Genomic DNA, 21,844 nt, shown 5'->3' on the forward strand with positions numbered 1-21,844 from the left:
GGCATTTGACAAAGTACCACATGAGAGGCTCATATATAAAATGAAATCTGCAGGAATTACAGGAGCTGTAACTGAGTGGGTTCGAAGTTTGTCTAGTAGAAAGCAGACTGTAACTGTGGGAGGAATTGTATCAGAGCAGGGTCCTGTACGAAGTGGAGTCCTGCAGGGATCGGTCGGGGCCTTTGCTATTTCTTATATACATATATGATCTTGATGCAGAGGTTAGTAGTAAAATAGTAAAATTTGCAGATGATACAAAACTAGGGGGTCTAGCCAAGGTAATACAGGAAGACCTAAACAGCATCCAAAAGTGGGCAGATACCTGGCAGATGACATTTAATTTAGATAAATACGTGGGAAATAAGAACCTTAGACAAGACTACTTCATGGGTGGAAAAAACTAGAATGTGCTCAATTTGAAAAGGACTTGGGATTAATAGTTGACCCAAGCATAACAGGATCTAGGCAGTGTGCTGTAGCAGTAAAAAAGGCCAACAGGATGCTGGGATATATAGCCAAAAGTATTGAGTATAAATCTAAGGCGGTTATATTGAAATTATACAATGCTTTAGTCAGACCTCACTTGGAATACTGTGTGCAGTTCTGGGCACAGCAGCTGGGTGGAGTAGGTGGTCAAAAAAGGGCAAATCTTCTCGATATATACTTGGCTTCCCCTGTCCAGTCAGGTTGTGCAAGTTAACTTATGGTGGGGCTTGAATAGTGTTATACTCACACTCACTGGTTTGGGAGTGTTGCTCGTCTGGTCTGACACTGTTGCTCATTAAAATGGAATGGATACAATTCTGTTTTTTTGTGTTGGAAGTCGCTCTGAATAAATGAATGTAATGTAACTCCATGTTAAGAATGTGCTAGGTCATCATTAAAAAATGCATATCTACAGATGGTGACCATTTGCTCCAATAAAACAAGCATATTGTGTCCATTACTCCCACCCACGTTAACTTTGGGCCAACAGAAACTCTGATATGATTGTGACACATCATGTCAATCTGTCATGAATCACTCACTTCACTCAGGGCGCAGCAAACTGTTCCTGCTGCTGCTTAGCTTGGCTTATTAGCCAGCTAGCTAGCTGGCAAGCATGGAGAAATTTTTGAGTCAGTCCACATCGTCAAGTGACACAAAGCCCAAACTATGATTTGAATAAGGAGCAATAAGTTCATTATAATATTAAATGCCTGGGTTTATTAGGACTATGCCAGTCTTGCTACTGTTCATTTTCTGAAAGCTTTTAAGATCAATTACTTGAAAAGTTTAATTGCTGTCAAGTTGAGTCCAAATGCAATTTGAATAAAATGACCCTGTTTAAAGGTACATAAGTGGTATTAACAAGATTCAAATTGAAATGTATTTTTATGTATCACTATGAAACAGGTCTGAAGTATTTAGGTTGAAAAGTTTTAGAATACAAATAGTTCCAATGGCATCTAAGGGTACAAATGGTAGTAAGCATATGCTTAAACTCAGTTACAATTATGAGGGGTTCCTGGGAAAATTTTCTCCCCTGTAAGGGGTCCCTGGCCCCAAAAAGTTAGAGAACCCCTGTCTTAGAAGGTTTTAAACATCAAACAAGCCTAGAGACTAATGCATGCTTTTATTATGAGTTGGCTTGACTGCTCTAATACTCTCTATAACATCCAGTATTCAAGTCATTACTTTGGTTGCCTATGAGTTTTAGAATTGATTTTACAATGTGAAATAAGTATTTCTGAAGTAAGTAACGAAGTAAATCTGAAACTGAAAGAGCTGAAGGACCTAGAGCAGTTCTGCCTGGAGAGGTTCAAACATCACTCCAGAAGTACAAGAACTTTGTTTCACTGGTGAAAGTGTCTATCCATGCCAGAGGCAGATTTAAAAAATGCAACTACAGAGTTGTGAATAAATGTTACGTGTTTTTTTGAATAAACATAATTATTTGTGAAAGGCATCACTTTGCTCCTTGGTGCATAAAAAACAAAAAGCTGCTTCACCACTTTTTTAGGATTGACTGTAGGAATGTTGAGTAAGCCAGTGCATGATAATCTTAAAATTCAATTTGGAACATAGTCTGTGAGACACTCAAAATTATGCAAAGGTCCTACCATTGATAGCTTTAAAAACTAATGAAAGACTAATGAAAAAAATCATAATCTTAAAAAACTGGCAACCAAGCTAGTAATGCTATAACAGGTGTGAATAATGCTATAACAGGTGTGATATAACACTCTGGCTGTAGCTATTTGAACAAACTGCGATCTGTCAGTTGTCTTTTTAGGTAGCCCAATAAAAAGTGCATTAGAATAATTCAAGCAACAAAAAAGCATGAATCATCTTCTCAGCCTCTTGCAGTGTAATGTGAGGTCTAATTTGTGTTATGTTCCTGAGGGAAAAAAAATCTTGGTGACATTATCAATGTGTTGAGAATGACACCAAAATCTCAGTTTAGATTTCAGATAGATTTCTCAGTTTGCTTAATATTATATGATATATATATATATATATATATATATATATATATATATATATATATTATATCATTTCTTGTCTTAAACTGTTGCCAACAAGGAGAATCTGTTTTCTTCATTCACTTTCAAAATAATCCCCTGTTGTTCATCCCGTTCACAATGCTGGAGAGGCAGTTTACTAGCTTAACTAGAGCACTGGTACCATCTGGCACCATGGATACATATAGCTGTGGATACATATACCTGCTTGCTAACTGCTCGCTGCTTGCTACCCGCTCCCTGTTGCTCGCTTCCTGAATGCCTGATGCAGACGCCGATAGGCTGGGACCCAGCCAGGACCCAAACTCGGAGTGTTTGCAGTTTCCAACAACAAAACAGAAAATTACAACACGAACTACAACAATTATCTATAAGAAGGAAAATATAGACATAAGTAATCTCTGACATAATGGTTTCTACCAATACTTCCACCTATTCTTCTCTCTCGCCTATTCTCAACTCTCCTCCTTCCCGCTGTCTCCCCTATATTGTCTGAAATATGTATAGTTACTACTCCTCCGCCGGTAGCACTAATTTCACCTGTGCAAAATGTGAGTTAAATGCTATGTTGACGGAGAAGACTTTATACACAAGACTGGCCCAATGCATAAGCAAACTAAGCGCCTGCTGTAACGAACGTTTACACCCCGTAGCCAGCTATGAGGCTGCCGAGGTCTGGACCACGGTTATTTTTTCCCTCTCAGGCTGACGTTTTGCATTATATGCATGCGTGTGAATGAACATGATTTTATTTTGGGAACGAAAGTGTTTTGACATCATTATAAATCCCCTTGCCGACGCATCTATTAGCGCATCTAATCTAGAGCATAGCCTTGGCAGAACTGTCAACAAATCTGAGCAAATTCTCTATAGGCCCTATGGTCGTATCGATCCGCCAAATAAGACTTATTTCAGCCAATTAGAACTTATTCCTCAGTGATAAGCGACCGTGTTTCTGTCACATCTGATAGTCGGAGGGATAAGAACAACGAGAGCCTACCAGCAGTGAGTAACATTTTAGTGTCTACTAACTAGTGTCCTCTTTTTTGAAAACCAAAATATGGTCACTCTAGGTAATGTTCATATATCTGTAGAACCGGTCCGTTCACTACCTGTGGGACAGCAGCGCTTCTGAATGACATTTTGTATCATTTTGTATTAGCTAAACGTTATAGAGTTCGCTAATGTAGTCTAATGTTAGCTAGCTAGTTAGCTAGGCTTGCTAGCTAACGCTCACCGTTATCAAACGCTAAATACAATACTGCGTTGTGTGGCTTACTAATTGACAAAAAATGATCCAGGAAGAGCCTGCCTAACAGTTTTAGAAAACTGTGTTTGCTGAGATAAGAGAGGGAGAGAGAGTGGTTGCAGGCAGCGCGTAGCTCTGTTGCCAAGCAACAGTGAAGCAACTGTCACACGTCTCTGAAACGGCTAGCTAGCTGTAACGTTAACCAAACTGTAACAACCTCATCGGTAATTGCAAGCGCAGTGCTGGCTGGTACTCTGCTTCTTGTCAATGTGATTTCATCTTACAGCACTGGCTAGCCTCATAATTCGACAGCTTTGAAAATTAACGTTACCTGTGCAATGTGGTCCAACAGAGTTATGTGTTGCTATATCAACTAATTTACAGTACTCAAGGTTAGCTAGCTAAGATTAACTAACGTCAGTCACCTCAGGCAGCTGTCTTTTTTAACCCATTCATGTCCATAACAGAAACATCTTTGCTCACAAGAAGGGACTAGCCTACTGATTTTACAGGAATGGTTCAAAATGATTTAAAAGTGATTTGATGGTAAGAAAGAAGGGATGTTTCTTTAGCCTACATTTTTGGTACACAATAGCCTTTTAGAATTACAAATTTTCCTGGAAAAAAAAGGTAAAAAAAGTACAAATGTACAGCTATAAAATAAACCCATTCTACTTATGCTTCTGGACATGAGTTAAAATTTTTCCCTGGCTACGGCCCATCCTGCAAGCACAGCCAGTCAGACTAAGACAGTTAGGTTACAGTCCGTGCCAATGATCAAGCATTGACAATAGTCAAAAGCATGTTCCTTAACCTCCTTAAAGGCTTAACCTGGCTCAATGTTCCAAAATTTCTCTCGGACATGTCTTGTCATAAACACTTTCACCTGTCAAAAAATCGAAAATCCGAGTGTGGACGTTATGTTACATTAAGCATGTTCCTTTCCATTGACGCCGATTATAAGGAAAAGGCTTAACCTGGCTCAGTGTTCCAAAATAGCGTCCAATGATCACCAAATTTGTCTGACATCTCACGTCATAAACACGACACGTAGTAATCTTTTCTATGACTTTGATGTGAATTTAAGATGTTTTGATATCTTATGTGAGTGTGACAGAGTGCTGTCACTACGGTTGAGTATGCGCTCTGACTGCCATATTAACGAGCCTGGCTCTTTGACGTCGCAGTCAAAGCTGCAGTTTGGTATCCCGTAGACCCAGGTTTGAGGCTGGGTGGGGTGACCACTCTTGCCCTTCACTACAGTGAGCTTGACACATTGAAATTTGAAACATATGGAAACAGACCATACATTTGACATGCTATTGATGTGAATTTCAAATGCTTTTGATCCAAAATGTGAGCTTTGGATATTGACATTTGATACATGTTTATACAAAAAGTAGCTTAATTCAGCTGGTTAATGAGTGTTTTGATACGTTATGTGAATAAGTGTGAGTATAAGACATGAGTAGCTCTCCGCCACTTTCTTTTTTTTCAAAGTAGCTCTCAGATGAAAAAAGGTTGGAGACCCCTGGTCAATAGTATTGGCGGCGCCGAGGCGGTGGGGTTCCCCAAATCAAATTCTGCTTAGGGCCCCTTACAGGCTTGGGCCGGCCCTGAACTTATACAAGAGACTCCAGCAAGCATATAGTGAGAACAAGAGAGGGCCAAGTAAAATCCTTAAAATTAAAATCACCAATTAAGAGAATCTTATTGTAGTTTCTAATGCGTATTCATAGTAATTCATAGTTTGGGTAAAAAAAGGTGGTTGGGTAGTCTATAAATAATTAAAAACAGAAGCGGTGATTGTTCTTTCAAAATAACTGCTAGTTATTCGAAAGTAGAAAAATTAAGTGGAAAGGTTTTTTTTTTTTTTTTTTTTTTACAGTCAAATGTATCTGCAAAATTTACTGCTAGTCCACCCCACCCCTTGCCCTCACAGGTCTAATGAATGAAACTGTGTGATGTAAGGGTTTAAATAAAGGTTGCAGTTTCATCTGATCTGAGCCAGGGTTCACTCAAAAACATAAGGTCTTGATATCAGTCACAAACTATGTTTTATTTGATAGCGCTCTAACATCTAAAAGTGCCATCCTGAGGTTTCCCATAAGCCTGGAGTTTCGCTGTTCCTGCAGGCTGGGACACTTTAGATTAACTTTGATGAAGTTTGAGGGCTCCCTTCCTCTGCTCTCTTTACTAGAATACACATGTCATTTACAAAATCAGTATGAGTAATTGCAGATTTGGTCCTACAACAGTTCACTGACAACTTGTGTGCACTTTATGATAGAAATGTGTCCTTTCCCAAAATAATTCCATTTGTCAATGAAGTCCATGTTGTGCTCCGGTCACCATGTTTTAAGGCAACTGTTTAGAGCAAAAAGTCGGCTGAAGGTTTCATTTTTCTCCTAAATGTGGGCAAGGGACCTGACACGACAATTCTTGTAGTTGTGGTGTTGTCCTTAATAGTGTCCAAAGTGTTTAAAATGGTCCTTAAAAAACAAAATGAGGAGAGAGAGGAGGAGGCTGGTAGAGAGGGAGAACCAACAAGAGGTCCCAACTCAGACACAAATGATGAGAGTGCAGGCTGCAGGGAGAGTGCATTTTCAGGCAGGGAGAGACCGACTGAGCCAGTGAAGAAGAAAAGTACTACTTTCAACCACAATGGCTAATGCAGTACCTGTGGTTGCGGTACGAGGGGAATGCTATGCTGTGTGTGTATTGTAGGCTATGTGGCCTGTCCATTGCAGGCAACTCTAAACTTGTTACCAGGTCAACACAGTTTGAGCTTGAAACTTTGAAGTTGCACAACGACAGTAAGAAACACAAAACCTGCAGGGACCGATGCATCACCCGAAACACTGAGCCCCTCCCCACTTCTTTTCAGCGGTTAGATGAGAGTAATTGCTCAACGGAGGAGAATGAAATGCTCATCGAGTTCAACACTGCCTATAGCATAGTTATGTTTTGCTTTTATTTGATATAATTTTTGTTATGTTTTATTTTAAAATTATATAATAGAAGATTACCTATTTTCTGTGCTCGTGGCAGAGAAACTTAATGATTAAAGATTAAAATATTTTGCAAACATCAAGTCTTGAGTCACTGTCAATCTTTACATCAATGCAAAACTAGGGTATGCAGATTAAGACAGCTATTCATCAGCATGCAAAGTCATTGATTAATACCATGCTGTACCCAAAAAAAGGGTGCGACCAAATTATGTGCTGGTGCGACCAACTGAGAAAGTTGGTAGCACCAGTGCTGCCAGTGGAAAAGTTAGTCTGGAGCCCTGTATATGCGCAAATACAATCCTCAGATACACATCACCAATGGGTATATTTTTGCACTATAAATCGCAACCCACCATATTCCACTGCAACAGAGCCATTTATGTTACACTGTAATGTACTCAGTCTTTTGTCAGCTAATAACACAGCCCAGGCCTGAACTCCAATATGGGATTTGTGCTACATTACAGCTCACTATAATATGTATGTTCTTTGTAACCATGTACATACACTGGGAGTTCAGTTAATTACACACTAATCTTCCTACATTAACAAATTTTACTTAATTACATTGAACTGTAAAAGTACAACCAGAATTGTGTTCTTTGTTGAAATGCCGCATGTGTTCCATTAACTCTTGATTTTGCATTATTGTTTGCAGGATTTCAGGAAAGGAATGAATGCTTATCTTATAAAGTTCCAACATAAAAATGCATCAACAGGTAAGAAAGCAAGCAAATACTTCCCTGGCTTTTTGTTACAATGCAGTGTCTAATTTATTTTGTCATTGGATTATTTGTAAACTGTTAAAAATTAGTATATACCATCTTTCTTTCTTAGGATTTTGTAAGACAAATAAGTTTGAGCCTGGATTTTAATGATTCTTGCCTCCAACGCAACATTTGCCTGAAGTGACTGTAGAAATTGTGTAAGTCAGCAGGGTTCTGCTGAGACTGAAGTAGTTAAAATGCACCACTTTGTGAAAGTGGCAGTGAACAAGAGGAGTGCTATCCATTTGTCCTCTAAGATTGTAAATTCAGTCACCATTCTGGTGAAACAGTTGAGTCTCAGCTGTACCGTATCTATCCAAGATTGCCCTTAATAGTGTGTTATATCACTATCCCCTCCCCCAACACAGAGGACCTGTGGGACTGTCTAGAACAAGCCAGTAAGAAGCCCATTGCTGCTGTAATGAGGTCATGGACCAAGCAGATGGGCTTTCCTATCATATTTGTGGATCAAGAACAGGTAAAGTACTATAACTGTTCTCCAAGAGGGAAAAATTAAATTATTATTATTAGTATTATTTTGCTGAGTGCTCTCCATTATGTGAAAGACAACCTATCCTGTAGCACCCATGGACCATTGTTTGGTCCTGGTTCTATATAGAGTGGGGTCCAAAAGTCTGAGACCACTAGTCAAAATACTTCTATTTTGCATTTGTTTTGAATGTAATACTAATTTTTTCATTATAAATAATAATATCATCTTAACAATTTTAGTGAAAAGTTGAATCTTTGAAAAATGTATATGAATTTCAGAATATCTTAGTATTTGGTATGTCCCCCTTTTGCTTTAATGACAGCATGCACTCGAGCTGTCATGGATTCCACAACTTTGTGCAACACCTGATGACCCATGTTATCCCAGCATGATTTGACAATGTTCCAAAGATCTTCTGGTGATGTCACAGAATGCTTGGCTTTCTCAGTCTTCAAGTGCCCCCATAAATGTTCAATGGGGTTGATGTCAGGTGACTGTGGAGGAAAGTCCATGACAGTCAGGACTCCTTGGTCTTCTTTGGTCTTCAAGAAGTTCTTGCAAAGCTTTGAGGTGTGTTTGGGGTCATTATCCTGCTGCAGTATGAATCCTTCTCCACAAAGATGCAAACCAGAGGGTATAGCATGTCTCTGAAGAATGGAGTGGTACTTTTCCTTGGTCAGGGTGTAGTCAATTCGGTGCAGGTGTCCAACTCCAGAGTAGTATCATTCTCTCTCGTGTTTGTCTCCTTACATACACCCTTCTGTTACTGCCATAAATCTCAAATTTGGATTCATCAGTAAATAGGGCTTTTTCCAGTAATCCACTGTGAAATGCTGGTATTTCTTAGCCCACCCCAAGCGTTTGGCCTTGTTTCCCCTCCTGAGAAGTGGTTTAGAAACTGCTGCTCATCCTCTGAAACCACTACAAGGCAGCTTTCTTTTGACAGTACTTTTGCTGATTGGAGTCTTGCGTTCTTTATTTAGCAAATTCTGTATCTGTGATGAAGTTGCTTTTCTATCTCTCAGGGAACTAAGCTTGATGTATTGATCTTCTAATGGTGTGGTCACTTTGGCCTGCCTGATCATGCTTTGGATACAACTGATCCAGTTTCTGCAAAGCCTTTCAGAGTTCCATGCACTGCCCCCTTAGAAACCTTTAGTCTAGCCATGATTTGATGCTGAGAAAGCCCCTTTTTGTTTAGAATAACAATTTGACTTCTGACACTTTCACTTAGTTCTGATGCCATTTTTCCCACAGTGCTACTTAGTAAGCAATGATCTGCTGGAAACTTGAGGCACAGCCATATTTATAACAGATGAACACTGGCTGCAAGTTGAGTTACTTGAACAAGCCTCTGATGAGTAGATCAAATCCATTTGAGTGTCATCTGAATGCATGCTTCAGTGGAAAGGATACAACTCAAGGAAATCTGACCTTTTGTACAAAGGAGTTAAGTTGGTTAATGCCCCAAATTTGCTTAAATTTGATTGCTGACCTAGAAATAGTACAGAATCTTAAATATTTCTTCTTCTTTTTTTGTGTTTTTAAATGTTTCTGAATCCTCAAACTTTTTGATTATTTCCAGGTTTATGTGAAAATATTAGACATTTTCAATGTGGTCTCAGACTTTTGGACCCCACTGTATGTATTACAAGATGCAAGAAAGAAAATAATAATAATAATAATAATTTGATTATTGATGATGACTGTGATCTTGTAAGCATACAGCAGACATCTTACAAAGCTTGAGTTATTTGCCTTACATACAATATTATATTTTGTAAAATATAATGAAAAATTCTGAAAATTGTACCGGTTATACAGACTCTTGTTGCCATTAGGAGTGTCACATTCCCATTTTCTGTTTGCCATGAGCGAAGACACCCAGAGACATGTCTAAAATCAGCTGTTAACATATTTCAGTAACTAGCAAGCTTCCTTGAAGTTGTGGAATATAGCCATAACCACAAGGCCTTGCACCGAAGCACTGAACACATTTGAGCTCTTAATAATTCACTCAGCGATCTTTGTTCTGAAGCAGGATGAAAGTCGATAATTGCGTAAACTGTACACTGATGTAATCATTGCATATTACTGGTCATATCATTGGTCAGAGGATGAAGCATTGAGTGCTGCAGTGATACCAGAGACAACACACAAGGCTTAATCTGGGTTCATGATTTTGTTCATTATATTTGAAACATTACTTACAGCAAGCTAGCAATAGCTTTCAAGTTGCACTGCTTTGAAACTGTTGAATCAGTATGAAACATAAACGCAGTCTAAAGTCTTGGGTCATTCTCAATTCTCATATTCTCTTGTCACAGTTCAGAATATAATGGATATGTTGCTTAAGAAAGTGACATTTGTGCAGCCAAGGACACCCTTTAATTTCATTTGGAAATGGCTCTATTTAAATTCACAAGATGTGTATGATAATCTCATGCATAATGCATGTCGCTTTTGCCATTGGTTCACTGTTATGAAGGGAAAGTTTTTATTTAATCCCTCACCTATTCTCACATGTGCTTCAAGTCAGTGTTTTTTTAGTAGCCTTTGTGATAACTTTGACTGCCATGCACGTGTATTTCATGTTTATCATTAATTTGTTTGAATAACCATTAGTCTATCTGAATTGGTTGGTTATCCATGTGAATAAACAGAGGACAAATAAATTACACTATTCATGGGGCACTTAAAATCTTGGCAATGACTTAATCTCTGGTGATTACGAGAGGAGTGGTGATGATGGCGTCTTCTGTTCTGGTGAGATATCTTCTGTTCTCCAGCAAGGAGAAGACCGTGTGCTTAAAATATCTCAAAGGAAGTTCTGTGCCAGCGGACCTCACAATGGTAAGGAAATCTCAAATAACTTGACAACTTGCCTTCATTCTAAACTTGGGCGCAGATATTTGGGTACATTAGTATACTCATATAGCACATACACTATGTAATGGTGTATTAGTAAATTGTGTCTTACTTTGATAAGTCTTTCTCATCAATCTCTGAACCTGTACCACAGCTGGGGATGTATGCCAAAAGAAATTTGTTTGGTTGCCCTGTTGATCTTGATTGAGTCATTGACTCACTGTCTCACTGATGTAGCAGGATGATGTACCGCTTGTGTGTCTATGTGTGGTTATTTCTTGTGCCATCTAAATTTAGTTTTGGTTTACATTTGCTTGGGTCTCTAATATACACAACAAGAAGCTTGTAAGTTTGTAAACTAATGCTTTTACTGGTATTTAAGGGACAAAGGGAATTGTCCACTGTTTTCCTTGTGACAAGCATATAGTCAGCCTGCTAGCTAGATGAGTACTCAGATAGTTGGCAGGGGGTATTTTGCCCTCATAGAGAGAAGATACTAAGATAGAAGTATTAAATTGCTTAATTTTATCCACCACTCTGTTGACTGTTTCCTTAATCTTCCTTAATCTGTTGATTTTAGCCTTGTTTTTTTCTCCTCTTTGCTAGTAGCTGTTCATTTTCATCTGGCTAACAAACTAATATTATAGTTTCTTTTCTTTCTTTCCCAGTTTTGCTTCTGGTTGTTCACAGCAATTTTGTTGTAGAATGCTCTGCAGATTTACTTTTGTTTGGGCATTCCCTTAAAGTGCTTCAGGGAAAGTTGCTTAGTTTGGGGGTTCAAATAGTGGTCAGTGCAAATCCTACTGGGGTGGTGCTGCATCTTCAATAATTTGGATTTGCTTGCTAACCCCCATGTATGTATATAGTATAAATGAATATGTAAGTGTGTATATGTAAAGGATTGCTTGATTATTCAGGGAAAGTAAAAGTATGTCTTGAGCAAGTAAAATTGGCCAGTGACATAAACAATTGGGCAAGTGACAATTCCGAACAAATTTAGCATTTCAGTGCAAACTTTATGGTTTCTTTGTACCTGTATCAGACAGGCATATTGGCAGTTTTGCATGTTTTTGTGTGATAAAGCAATGGCAGGATTGTGACCAGTCGCAGACTAGCTTAGCTCTTGATCAATAGCTAACTACTAGTGACATTGGAAGTGGACTAAATCAACCGCCAAGCCAAGAATGCAGTAAAGCGCATGGGTTTTCTGCCCTGCGAACCTTTCACAGCTGCTTATGGAGTTGCCCTCATGGTGCTTCCTTGCCAGAAAATTCTCCAGTGCTTCTCAATCACTGGTTTATGACCCAAAATGGACTGCGGTGGTGTCTGTCCTGGGTCGCATGAGAAAAAACCTTTGTGGATGTTTACAAAAGAATTCTTTTTTAGAAATTCAGTAAAAACTTCTATAATAATATAGAGGCACTCAACAAGGTGTCTTGTTTCCCATGGCTCTAAAATGATTTAACATAGAAATTCATTAGTGGTGGAGCTTCAGAGTGGCTCAGTCAATGAGACGCTCATCCTCACTGCAGGCTGAGCTGTGTGGTCCATGTATTAACATGGCTATGACATCTGCTGCCTATGCACAGGGGCTTGTAGTGATGGAGAAAATTGGCTTTGTTCCAGCAGAAATGGTGTGGCTAGATCAGCCAGGATTTCTTCATTTCACTGCTCTCAGGTACTCTGCAAGTCATCAGGTGCCTGTGAGTCCCTCAGATGATGTCAGTGAAGTGGTGATTATCCACAAATGGTGCCCACTTCACTGTGATTCACTTCATGATTTGTAATTAGAAAAATCAGAGGATTGTATTCTTCAGTGCTCCTGGATAAGAGCAAGTGCTAAATGCCAATAATGTAATGTAAATGTAATCATTATCCTCCACAAGTTTGGAAATGCCTATAAAAGATTTCATAAGAAGCTGAATCTACCACTTTCCAAAGTACTGTGGTGTCCATTAAGAAATTTAAGGCTAGCGGGTACTGTGGCAAACCTGTCAGAAAGAAGACGCAGTATATCTTGCCACCACAGGTTGAGGTAAATGGTTCAGGGGGCAACCATAAATTAAGATGCAAAAGTTGGGGATCTCCAAAACACACCAATGTTAAGAATACCGTACAGACTCACTTGCTGGAATTTGCCATTCATAGCTAGGGTGCAGTGAGGAAGCCTCTTCTATTTTCCCCCTCCTTTTAGGCAACTTTTTTGTAATTGGATATATATTCCCTTCATCTCACCACAACAAGCTCATGCATGAGTATGAGGTTGTAAAGAATGCAATCCTCCAGTACTCTCAGCTAAGAGAAAGGTTTTTTCACACTACAAGTCACCCAGCACATCATTGTGTAGTGAGAACCTATTGAAGGACAAGTGGTAGCTTCACTAATGTCACCTGAGCAAAATGCAGCTCAGGCATTCTGGCATAGGCAGGTTCTGTAGAGTGGTGTTAGGGGCCTGAATCCAGGCTTCATGTTTCACCACTGATACATGATGTATGTGACTTTATAGGTTGTGCCTTGTCTTCAGGTGAAAGCTGTCCGAACTGGATGGTCCCCATCAGCATCTGCACCAGTGAAGACCCAAGCTGCTCCAAGCTTAATGTGTTGCTGGATAACTCTGAAACTACTGTCACCATTAGCAACATAGGCCCAAACCAGTGGGTCAAGGTAAGAAGTGAGGTCAATGACTGGTCAATGATCAAGGAATGGATCAAGGCAAATAGAGAGAATTTTTTTTTTAAATTTATGTCATGATGGTGTTAGTAAATGTCCCAATTACCAAAACGTGTTTTGTTCTGATAAAGAAGCAGATCCGATGTTCGTAGCAAAGTCAGGAAGGTTTATTTGCACAGCTGGCCGTGGGAACATCAGCATTGAGCAGAAGTTCAACTAGTATAACATTTCGTTCTTTTTTTTTTATACAGTTAATAGTAGGTGCATTTACATATGAGTTATGATGACCAGCAGGGGTGCTGTTTCTGATTGGTTTTGTGAGCTGTGCATAGCTAAACAGCTCCCTCTCTAATTGGGTATTTCCTGAGCCCTGTAACCTAATTGGCTCCGTAGGGTTCACAAGAGGCGCCGTTTGGCTCCGGTCAGATGTAGCGACATCGCTTTGTATTCGAATACACATCGCTTTTCTCCAGCGTTTGTATTCGAATATACATTGCGTGTTTCCGGATCAAACGCCATGCCGTTCCACAAACCTGTCTCCTAACAATGGTGAGGGGTGAAGGTGAGTTAATGGGTAAATTCTGAGAGTAAGGTCCAGTCAGTGGGCCAGGATATACAATGCCTTTCATATTTATTCATCCTTTGTTGACTAAAGGGTTAACAAAACATGATAGGAATATTTACATATTGGATATTTTTGTACTTTATGTAAGAATGTTATATTTAAAACTTAATAGTACCGCACAGAGAAAATTCAGATTGTGTGCTAATAGTGTTTTCTTAGCTCAGAAGGTCACATTTATTCAGAGCTTTTATCTTTAAAATGAATCTCTGCTAACAGTCTGCTTATTAGAAATTCATTGGAAGCTGCTGCATTGGAACAGTATAAGGGCACAAAAAAGCTTTATATATCCAGTTGTATGAAAGGAAATAACACATGAGAGATTCATCAGTGATTGGAAAATGATGGCTTCCCAAATGGCTCAGTCTGTAAAAGTGCTTGTTTTAAGTGCAGGCTATGCCCTATGGTCCAGATTCAGTCACATCTAACAATGAGCGGGAGCCTACAGCTTGGTTCTAAATTGGCTTCATTCAATTGGGGACATAAAAATAGGAGTGGGTGCATTGGCCACACATCTGTCCACTCCATTGCTCATCAGTCACTCCCACTGATCATTCTGGCATCCACATATCTGGCTGTGCAATGCTGCACATGAAGTGTATTCCTCCAACTCTTGACATGCGGATTGCAATGGGTAGACGTAGTGGTGTAACATTGTGTGTATCAGAGGAGAGGATGTGTTTGTCATTGAGGGTCACATCAATTAGAGTGGAATGTCTATGTAACAGCTGGCCACTCCAAATTGGAAAAATGGGGAAAAAGTACTTGGCCAAAAGTACTTTTCAAAATCTACATAAAATGATTAACAAAATGTAAATAAATGATCTCAAAAAATCTCATCAGTCTTTAGACATCAATATCTTCGATTATTTGTGGTTCTCACTGAGGAAAGTAGATCACAAATGAAAACCAAAAGATCTGAAGAAACTACTGCTTGGCGGAATGGTAAAAAAAATCTTAAGTTCCAGAACTTCATTAAACACTACAGGTAATGCCATAGGGGTGTGCAAAAATATTGTTTTATTAATTGTTTTTAAAAATCCATCTGATTTGATATTGATCTGTAAAATTTGTGGATCGATCTTTTAGACTAATATGCATTTTTTCCGGTTTTCTAGGTTCATTTCTGCAATGGTTAAACATAGCCAGAGAATTAAATAGACGGGCTCTGACATAGCCTAACTGTCATATTAAAGGCAAATACTAGTCGTCGTTGTCCCCCATTAGATGTTGCTCTCTCGTTTAACTTTGAACATTTAATGACCTGCGAATGCATAGAGGAAAACCTGTTACATCAGTTTTTTTTACTGTGATGCGACCTCTCAGTGTTCACCATGGCTAACCATACGGTCACATGGACGACACAGGAGAGAGACAAAGCCACAGGCTGCCATTCATTTTCAATGAGAGTTGGCGATTTACAGCGACAAGAGACAAGTGGCCGTTGCAAAGCCAAGTAGGTGGGGCTAAAGTAGACTAGACTCGAGGTCTGTTTTATGCAAATACTGAGCGATGCAAAACGGTGACTGCAGAGTGAAGGCAGCATGACACACATTGCTGAAACAAATGATCCAACATTTTGGTTCCAGTCAAACATGGAGGAGAAGCTTATCGTGGCAGTGTCGGGTTTCCCCATAATCTACAATTTGTCTCTTGATACGTACAGAGATATAAATAAAAATTATGCATGGAAAAGGGTGTCCGAAATCGTGGAGATGCTTTGTATACATATTCATATATATGTGCACTGCAGTCACAGCTTTTTAGCTTTAACATTAATACAGTGCACAACCACTACCTAGCTACCTAACTAACTAGCTAGCTAAACTGAACAGCAACACTTGCTCACAAATGCAATGTAATTTAGCACAATTCAAGAGAAACGCAGTTGTTCATGTTCGTTTGCTCGGTAGCTAGCTAGCTAGTTGTTCATATTAGGCTAACAAGAAAACGTTCACAATTGCAGAGTTGCTACTGGCAGTCAGCTACGTTTTGTCAGTCATTGTAGCTACCTTACAAACCAGCTTTCCCTGAGCTAACTAATACAAGCACATTGCTGCTTTGTGTCATTAATAAGTAGGCAATGATGCAGGTTGGTTTTGTTTTTAAGGAACTAGGCTATACCCATGTGTTCCTCAAATAAAAAGATTTTGGTATACAGCCAGACGTCGCTTAATGTCCACGATACGTTCTGTGAAATAGGACGTTATGTCATTTGGATGTTGTGCAAACATCATACTATAGGCCATACTTAGCAAACCTATATGGAATAGGCACAAGATTGGATGCTGCTGCCTATGAGTCGAAGCATACACTGTTATACGATAAACTTTTTAATTGTAAGTATACAAAGTTCACATTAAAACAACGATAGAAAGTATAGTACAGTACGTACATAAGACATGAGCATAGGCGTTTATTATGACTATCAAGACATACAGTATATATGGTATACTATGTACTGTATGATTATACGCCTGGCAGTGCAATCTCTTTATTTCCATGAGACATGAGATACACGTGTTGCGTGCGGGAAGCACTAGCATTGCCTTCACTACGTCCGGTTACGTCCGTTATGTCCCGTTCTGCAATTGGGATTTTTAAACTTAATCATAACCTTATGGTACTACGGAAATATATGCAAACAGACATTGTCTGAATGGATGTTAAGCGGCGCATGACTGTACAAGCCTTTGGCTTTTTCTGTAGTGGTTTTCACAATTTGTTTCCAGTGACTCTGCATTTGTAAATTTGTGTTCCCTTTAGAGCTTTTTAAACATCTCTCCAGATATGGAAAGCTGCGACATAGTATTTCATATCTCATTCTTATCGAATCGATATCGAATCTGAATCGAATCAGATTGAATCGAGTTGTTAGCTTGTGAATCGGAATCAAATCGAATCAGGGCATCTGTGCCAATGCCCAGCCCTAGCCATGTCAGTGTAATGCATGCCAGAGTAGGATTTACAGACTACTAATTTCAGGTGAGTAAGTATGACCCTTTTGTTTTCTGGAACTGTTATCATGATAGAACATATATAGTGAAGCCTAATAGAACTGATGATTATCAGCTATCTGTCAAACATTTATTTTGTAACGGCCCTTGGAAATTATCTTACAGAAATGTATACAGCATATTATTTGCAGATGGAATGAATAAAACTGAAATTATTCCATAACCCTAATCCTGTAAGTATGTGAGAAAAGATATAAGAAAATTACATATATGAATCATTGTTACCATAGGGGTATCATTTGGAAGAACAACATGGTTAATTTGCTCATGGCTTGCAGCCTCTAGGCCCTGTTATGTTGCACTCAGCACAGCAATCTAACACAAGGGGCAAGTGCTATTTTGTTATTTTGGGACTGTGCAAACAGGAAAAAATGATGAATATGCTGAAGTTTGCTTTTTGTTACATACCTGTAACCTTTCAGTGTGTGGATTGGTGCAAATGCTTCATGCAGTGGTATTTAAGTGAAAATACTGTCACTGTAAGCTGGTCTTAGCGTAAATGCTATGGAAAAAGTGTAACCAAGGCCTAATATCAGAACATCTGGTTGGGGAGTTGCGACAAAAAAGGCTTACTGAATTTACAGGGGAGACTTAAACACACAGACATATCATATTGTTATTCAAGTGGTATTACATTACATTGCGTGCATTTAGCAGACGCTTTTATCCAGAGCGACTTCCATCGCAATAGAACATAAGGGTATCCATTCAGTTTAAATGAGCAACGGTGTTAGACCATGCTCAAAACACTCCCAGATCGGTGACTGTGAGCATAACACTATTCAAGTCCCACCACAAGTTAACTTGTGTACCCTTACAAATGTCAGGTATACTATGAAACAACAGCCCCTAGAACACAAATTATAATACATTGTAATACTACACATAAAATTAACATCAAATGCAAGAACTAACAGGTATTAGGGGGTAGGGATAGAAGTGGAACTGAGATGCAGTCTCAAGAGACCTTGTCCCGTCCCGACCCCGTCGGTTCGGGACAGTCAATTGCCCTGTCGATGCAGAGTGCAACGATCTTGATTCATTTAACGTCTGTATACTTTTATTATTTATTTTGTTACAGCTCTTTTGCTTTGTGTTTCATGTTTTATTAACAGTGTAACAATTTCAAATTTCAAATAGAATACCCCAACAATAAGGAAAACCATCCTTATTATATCAATCAATCGATCACATCAATGTAGCCCTGTAATCAAGATACCAATACAAGTTATGTATCAATACAGTATGGATCAATATAGTATAAAAATTTTCCAGTTCAAAGGAAATTGGAATATCATACCAGATAGGTGTTCTCTGCACAAGGTACATGCAGCTTCACAAACCCTTCCCTCTTAAAATGGAACAGTAGGAACACAACAGCCATAATGAGTAGAACACTGCACCTCTTTGGCAAGAAGCATTCTTTCCATGTTTTTGGCAAAATCTGTCCGGAAGTCAAAACATTATTGTTAAATAAAGTAACATTTTGGGTTTCCACCTAGCTAATGTTACATGTCAGATGTTAGTAAATTATTGTTGCCACATTATGTAATGAATATTTCTACTGTATTTGTATATTTGTATTGTATTGTATTCCTGACCTGGTTAAGCATCTGCATTTTGAGTGTTCAACACATTCACTAAATGATACAATGTGATACTAACATCAGATGATTGAAACCTTGCATTTACTGTTCACATGAATGGATATACAGAGGGATGTGCAGGAAGGGCACTGAAGACACTCGTACCTGCCCTGTTTAGGTTTTCCTACCAGATGGGTGTTGAAAGAAATTTAAGCAAATTCAAAATGCCCTGGAGTTGCCTAGTCAGTAAAATGGTGTTTTTGCTACTACTCCCGAATTTGCTGGTGTAGCAAAAAAAAAGAGCTTGCTTTTTCCTCATAAAAAATTGTCTTTGGACTATAAAATACATGCAGCACTGCCACTGGATAGCAGTTTCTGCCAAGTGAAAAAAATGTAATAATAATAAACTCACCATGTTAAGCTTCATTTTCATTTTAATGTCAAAAAATCCCCTAGCTGTCGTTTCTTGCTTTCGTATGTTGAGCCCATGTTTATTTCTCTTTGCGTGATTGGAAAGTTTCTTGGTTAAAAAGCATCATATAATGGAAAAGGAAATGATTGCCATCCACACAGAGGAGTGGTGAGGGTATGAGGACATTGGATTTCATGGGCCAGGCTCACAGATTTGTTTATTTTTACTGGATTTTGTTTTTTTGTTTAATTTTGTTAATTTGGCTTGTACGTTTGCATTTCAGTTTTACTTTTGACTTGATGTATTTAAAAAAATATATTAAATGATTATGTATTTCACATTTCCCTGTTGTAACACACCTTACACTGTGAGATGTGTATAAATAACAATATAAATAACAATGTGAGAAGAGGTTGTTTTAAATGTAAAATTTAAGCGTACTGATTGGCTGATACAGCTACACACCTTTGTCTCATCCTCCCACTACTCATTATAGAGGTAATTCCACTCTCTGTTGATGAAAAACATCCCCACAGTGTGATGCTGCCACCACCATACCTCATTGTACGGATGGTGTTTCTTGAGGCATGGGCAGTCTTGGTTTCATCTGGAACTGTACATATCCTGTCCCCGTACTGCCGCTATACTTGCTGTATGCACTTTTGTAAGTCACTTTGGATAAAAGCGTCTGCTAAATAAATAAATGTAAATGTAAATGTAAATCTGACCGTAAAACATTTTCCCAGATCTTAGCTGGGTCACCCTCATGTTTTCTGGCAAACTCCAGGCATGCTTTGAAATGATTTTCTTTCCACTATCCCATACAAGCCAGTTTTATGCAGAGCTCTTGATATTGTTGAGCGGTATACCTTTTCTCCACTATCAGCCACTGAACTCTGTAGCTCCTTCAGAGTGATTGCTGGCCTCTCTCACAAATCTCCTTCTTGCTTGGATGAGTTTTGAGGGACAGCCTCAAAGCAGTGAGGCAGCGATTAGGTGGTGTGATGCAGCTTCCACTTCCTGAGTATTGATCCCACAGTGTTCACTGGGATATCCAGTCGCATCGATGTTATTTCATACATTTTCCTAATTTATGCATTTGTATTACTTTATCTCTGATTTCTGTAGAATACTCTTTAGTCTTCATTTTCACATCTTTCCTACAGATTTACAGCCTGACCAATGATTTACATCAGTAACAACAGTAGTAGTATTTTGTCAGTTTAGAATTGGGACGATTGAATTGGATCATTTTTTAACAAGTGGCTTAAGGGAAGGCTGTTTCATTCTCTCTCTCAGAGGATTGAAATATATACAAGAAAACCAGTAAAAAAAATGGCACACTAGCTATAAGGAAAATTTTGTGTGTTTTTGAAATGAAATGGCAGTTGAATTCACATACCAATAACCAGGTCCCTGTGAGAAAAGCAGTCTGGTTATGGTAAAGGTGGGAGCTAGGCTATTGGACTGCTGACTTTGTCGGTATCCCTAAGATGTAACAATGTGTTCTAGAAATCTTCTGCATATATGTATTCACAGATCTATAACATTTACAAGCTGTTCGGCTGCCAGATTTGGAGCTATAGAATACCCATCAACATCTAGATTGATATTTAGATTTAAATATTTAAATATTTAAGATGAAGCCTCTTTCATGCATATAACACCTTATGATTCTTGGGGTTTACCTCTCCAGATCAACCCAGGTACAGTGGGCTTCTACCGGATCCACTACAGCTCCGCCATGCTAGACAGCCTGTTGCCAGGCATTCGGGACCTGACTTTGCAGCCCGTAGACAGACTGGGACTACAGAATGACCTCTTTTCCCTGGTAAGATGCATGGTTCCACGTGTTCCATTGTTTTGTGCTGTAGACAGTTACTGAATTCCAAATTCATGCTACACCAGGACCTTTGCCACTGCTTCCAGGGAGGACTTGGCTGTTTCACTGGTATACCATTGTGTTTACTTCACAAGGGGAATTATGAATATCGTGATGCTGTAAAATATTTATTATTTTACACTGCAGACAGTACAAGTCCAAGTATTTTTGTCTGGCTGAAGACCTTATCCTTCACCAGGAAGGATTTAGCATCCAGGAGGGATTTTGCTGTGTGTCACAGGTACACTAGCTCGGACATGAGCAACAAATGGCCAAAACAAAATGGGCCGGGTAGAAATGCATTTGGTGTTGATGTTTCTAATTGTGTTGATAGGTCTTTAGAACCTCTGAAATGTAGCTGTCAATGTGAATGTGAATGTCGTCATTCGTCATTTTGAGATCATTTGAAATAACAAAAAAGTTATTTGAGAACATGTTATGACCTTGAAATTTGTACTCCTCCTGAGAAAAACTCATTATTTTGCATGACACATGGGATGATTGACTGTCCAACCTTTTATCAAAATATTGTATTCATGAAAACTCATTCTTGCAGGCATTGTCAAGATTTAAAACTCATAAATAAATAAAACCCATATATTTCTCAATAATTTCATTATCTTGTGGCATCCATGCAGTTTAGAGCAAGGGAATGTGGTTTAGTTACTGTGCTTACATAAGAACATAAGAACATATGATGACGAGAACAGGCCATTCGGCCCAACTAAGCTCGCCATTTCTTAATTAAAGAGTATCCAAA

General features: G+C 38.8%; 1 protein-coding gene across 2 annotated transcripts in view; it reads left to right on the forward strand.

Annotated features, from left to right (window-relative positions):
- npepps (aminopeptidase puromycin sensitive) overlaps nt 1-21,844 on the forward strand; it is a 124,174-nt gene that overhangs the window by 74,270 nt on the left and 28,060 nt on the right. The window contains exons 12-16 of one of the 2 annotated variants that reach the window (XM_036523759.1): nt 7,426-7,486; nt 7,903-8,012; nt 10,817-10,880; nt 13,402-13,559; nt 20,899-21,033. In XM_036523759.1, coding sequence (XP_036379652.1) covers nt 7,426-7,486; nt 7,903-8,012; nt 10,817-10,880; nt 13,402-13,559; nt 20,899-21,033 — 528 coding nt within the window. The remainder of the gene's footprint in view (nt 1-7,425; nt 7,487-7,902; nt 8,013-10,816; nt 10,881-13,401; nt 13,560-20,898; nt 21,034-21,844) is intronic. The other variant, XM_036523766.1, reaches the window with a different exon arrangement.

This window comes from Megalops cyprinoides, chromosome 1 (assembly GCF_013368585.1).
Source record: "Megalops cyprinoides isolate fMegCyp1 chromosome 1, fMegCyp1.pri, whole genome shotgun sequence".
NCBI lineage: Eukaryota > Metazoa > Chordata > Actinopteri > Elopiformes > Megalopidae > Megalops > Megalops cyprinoides.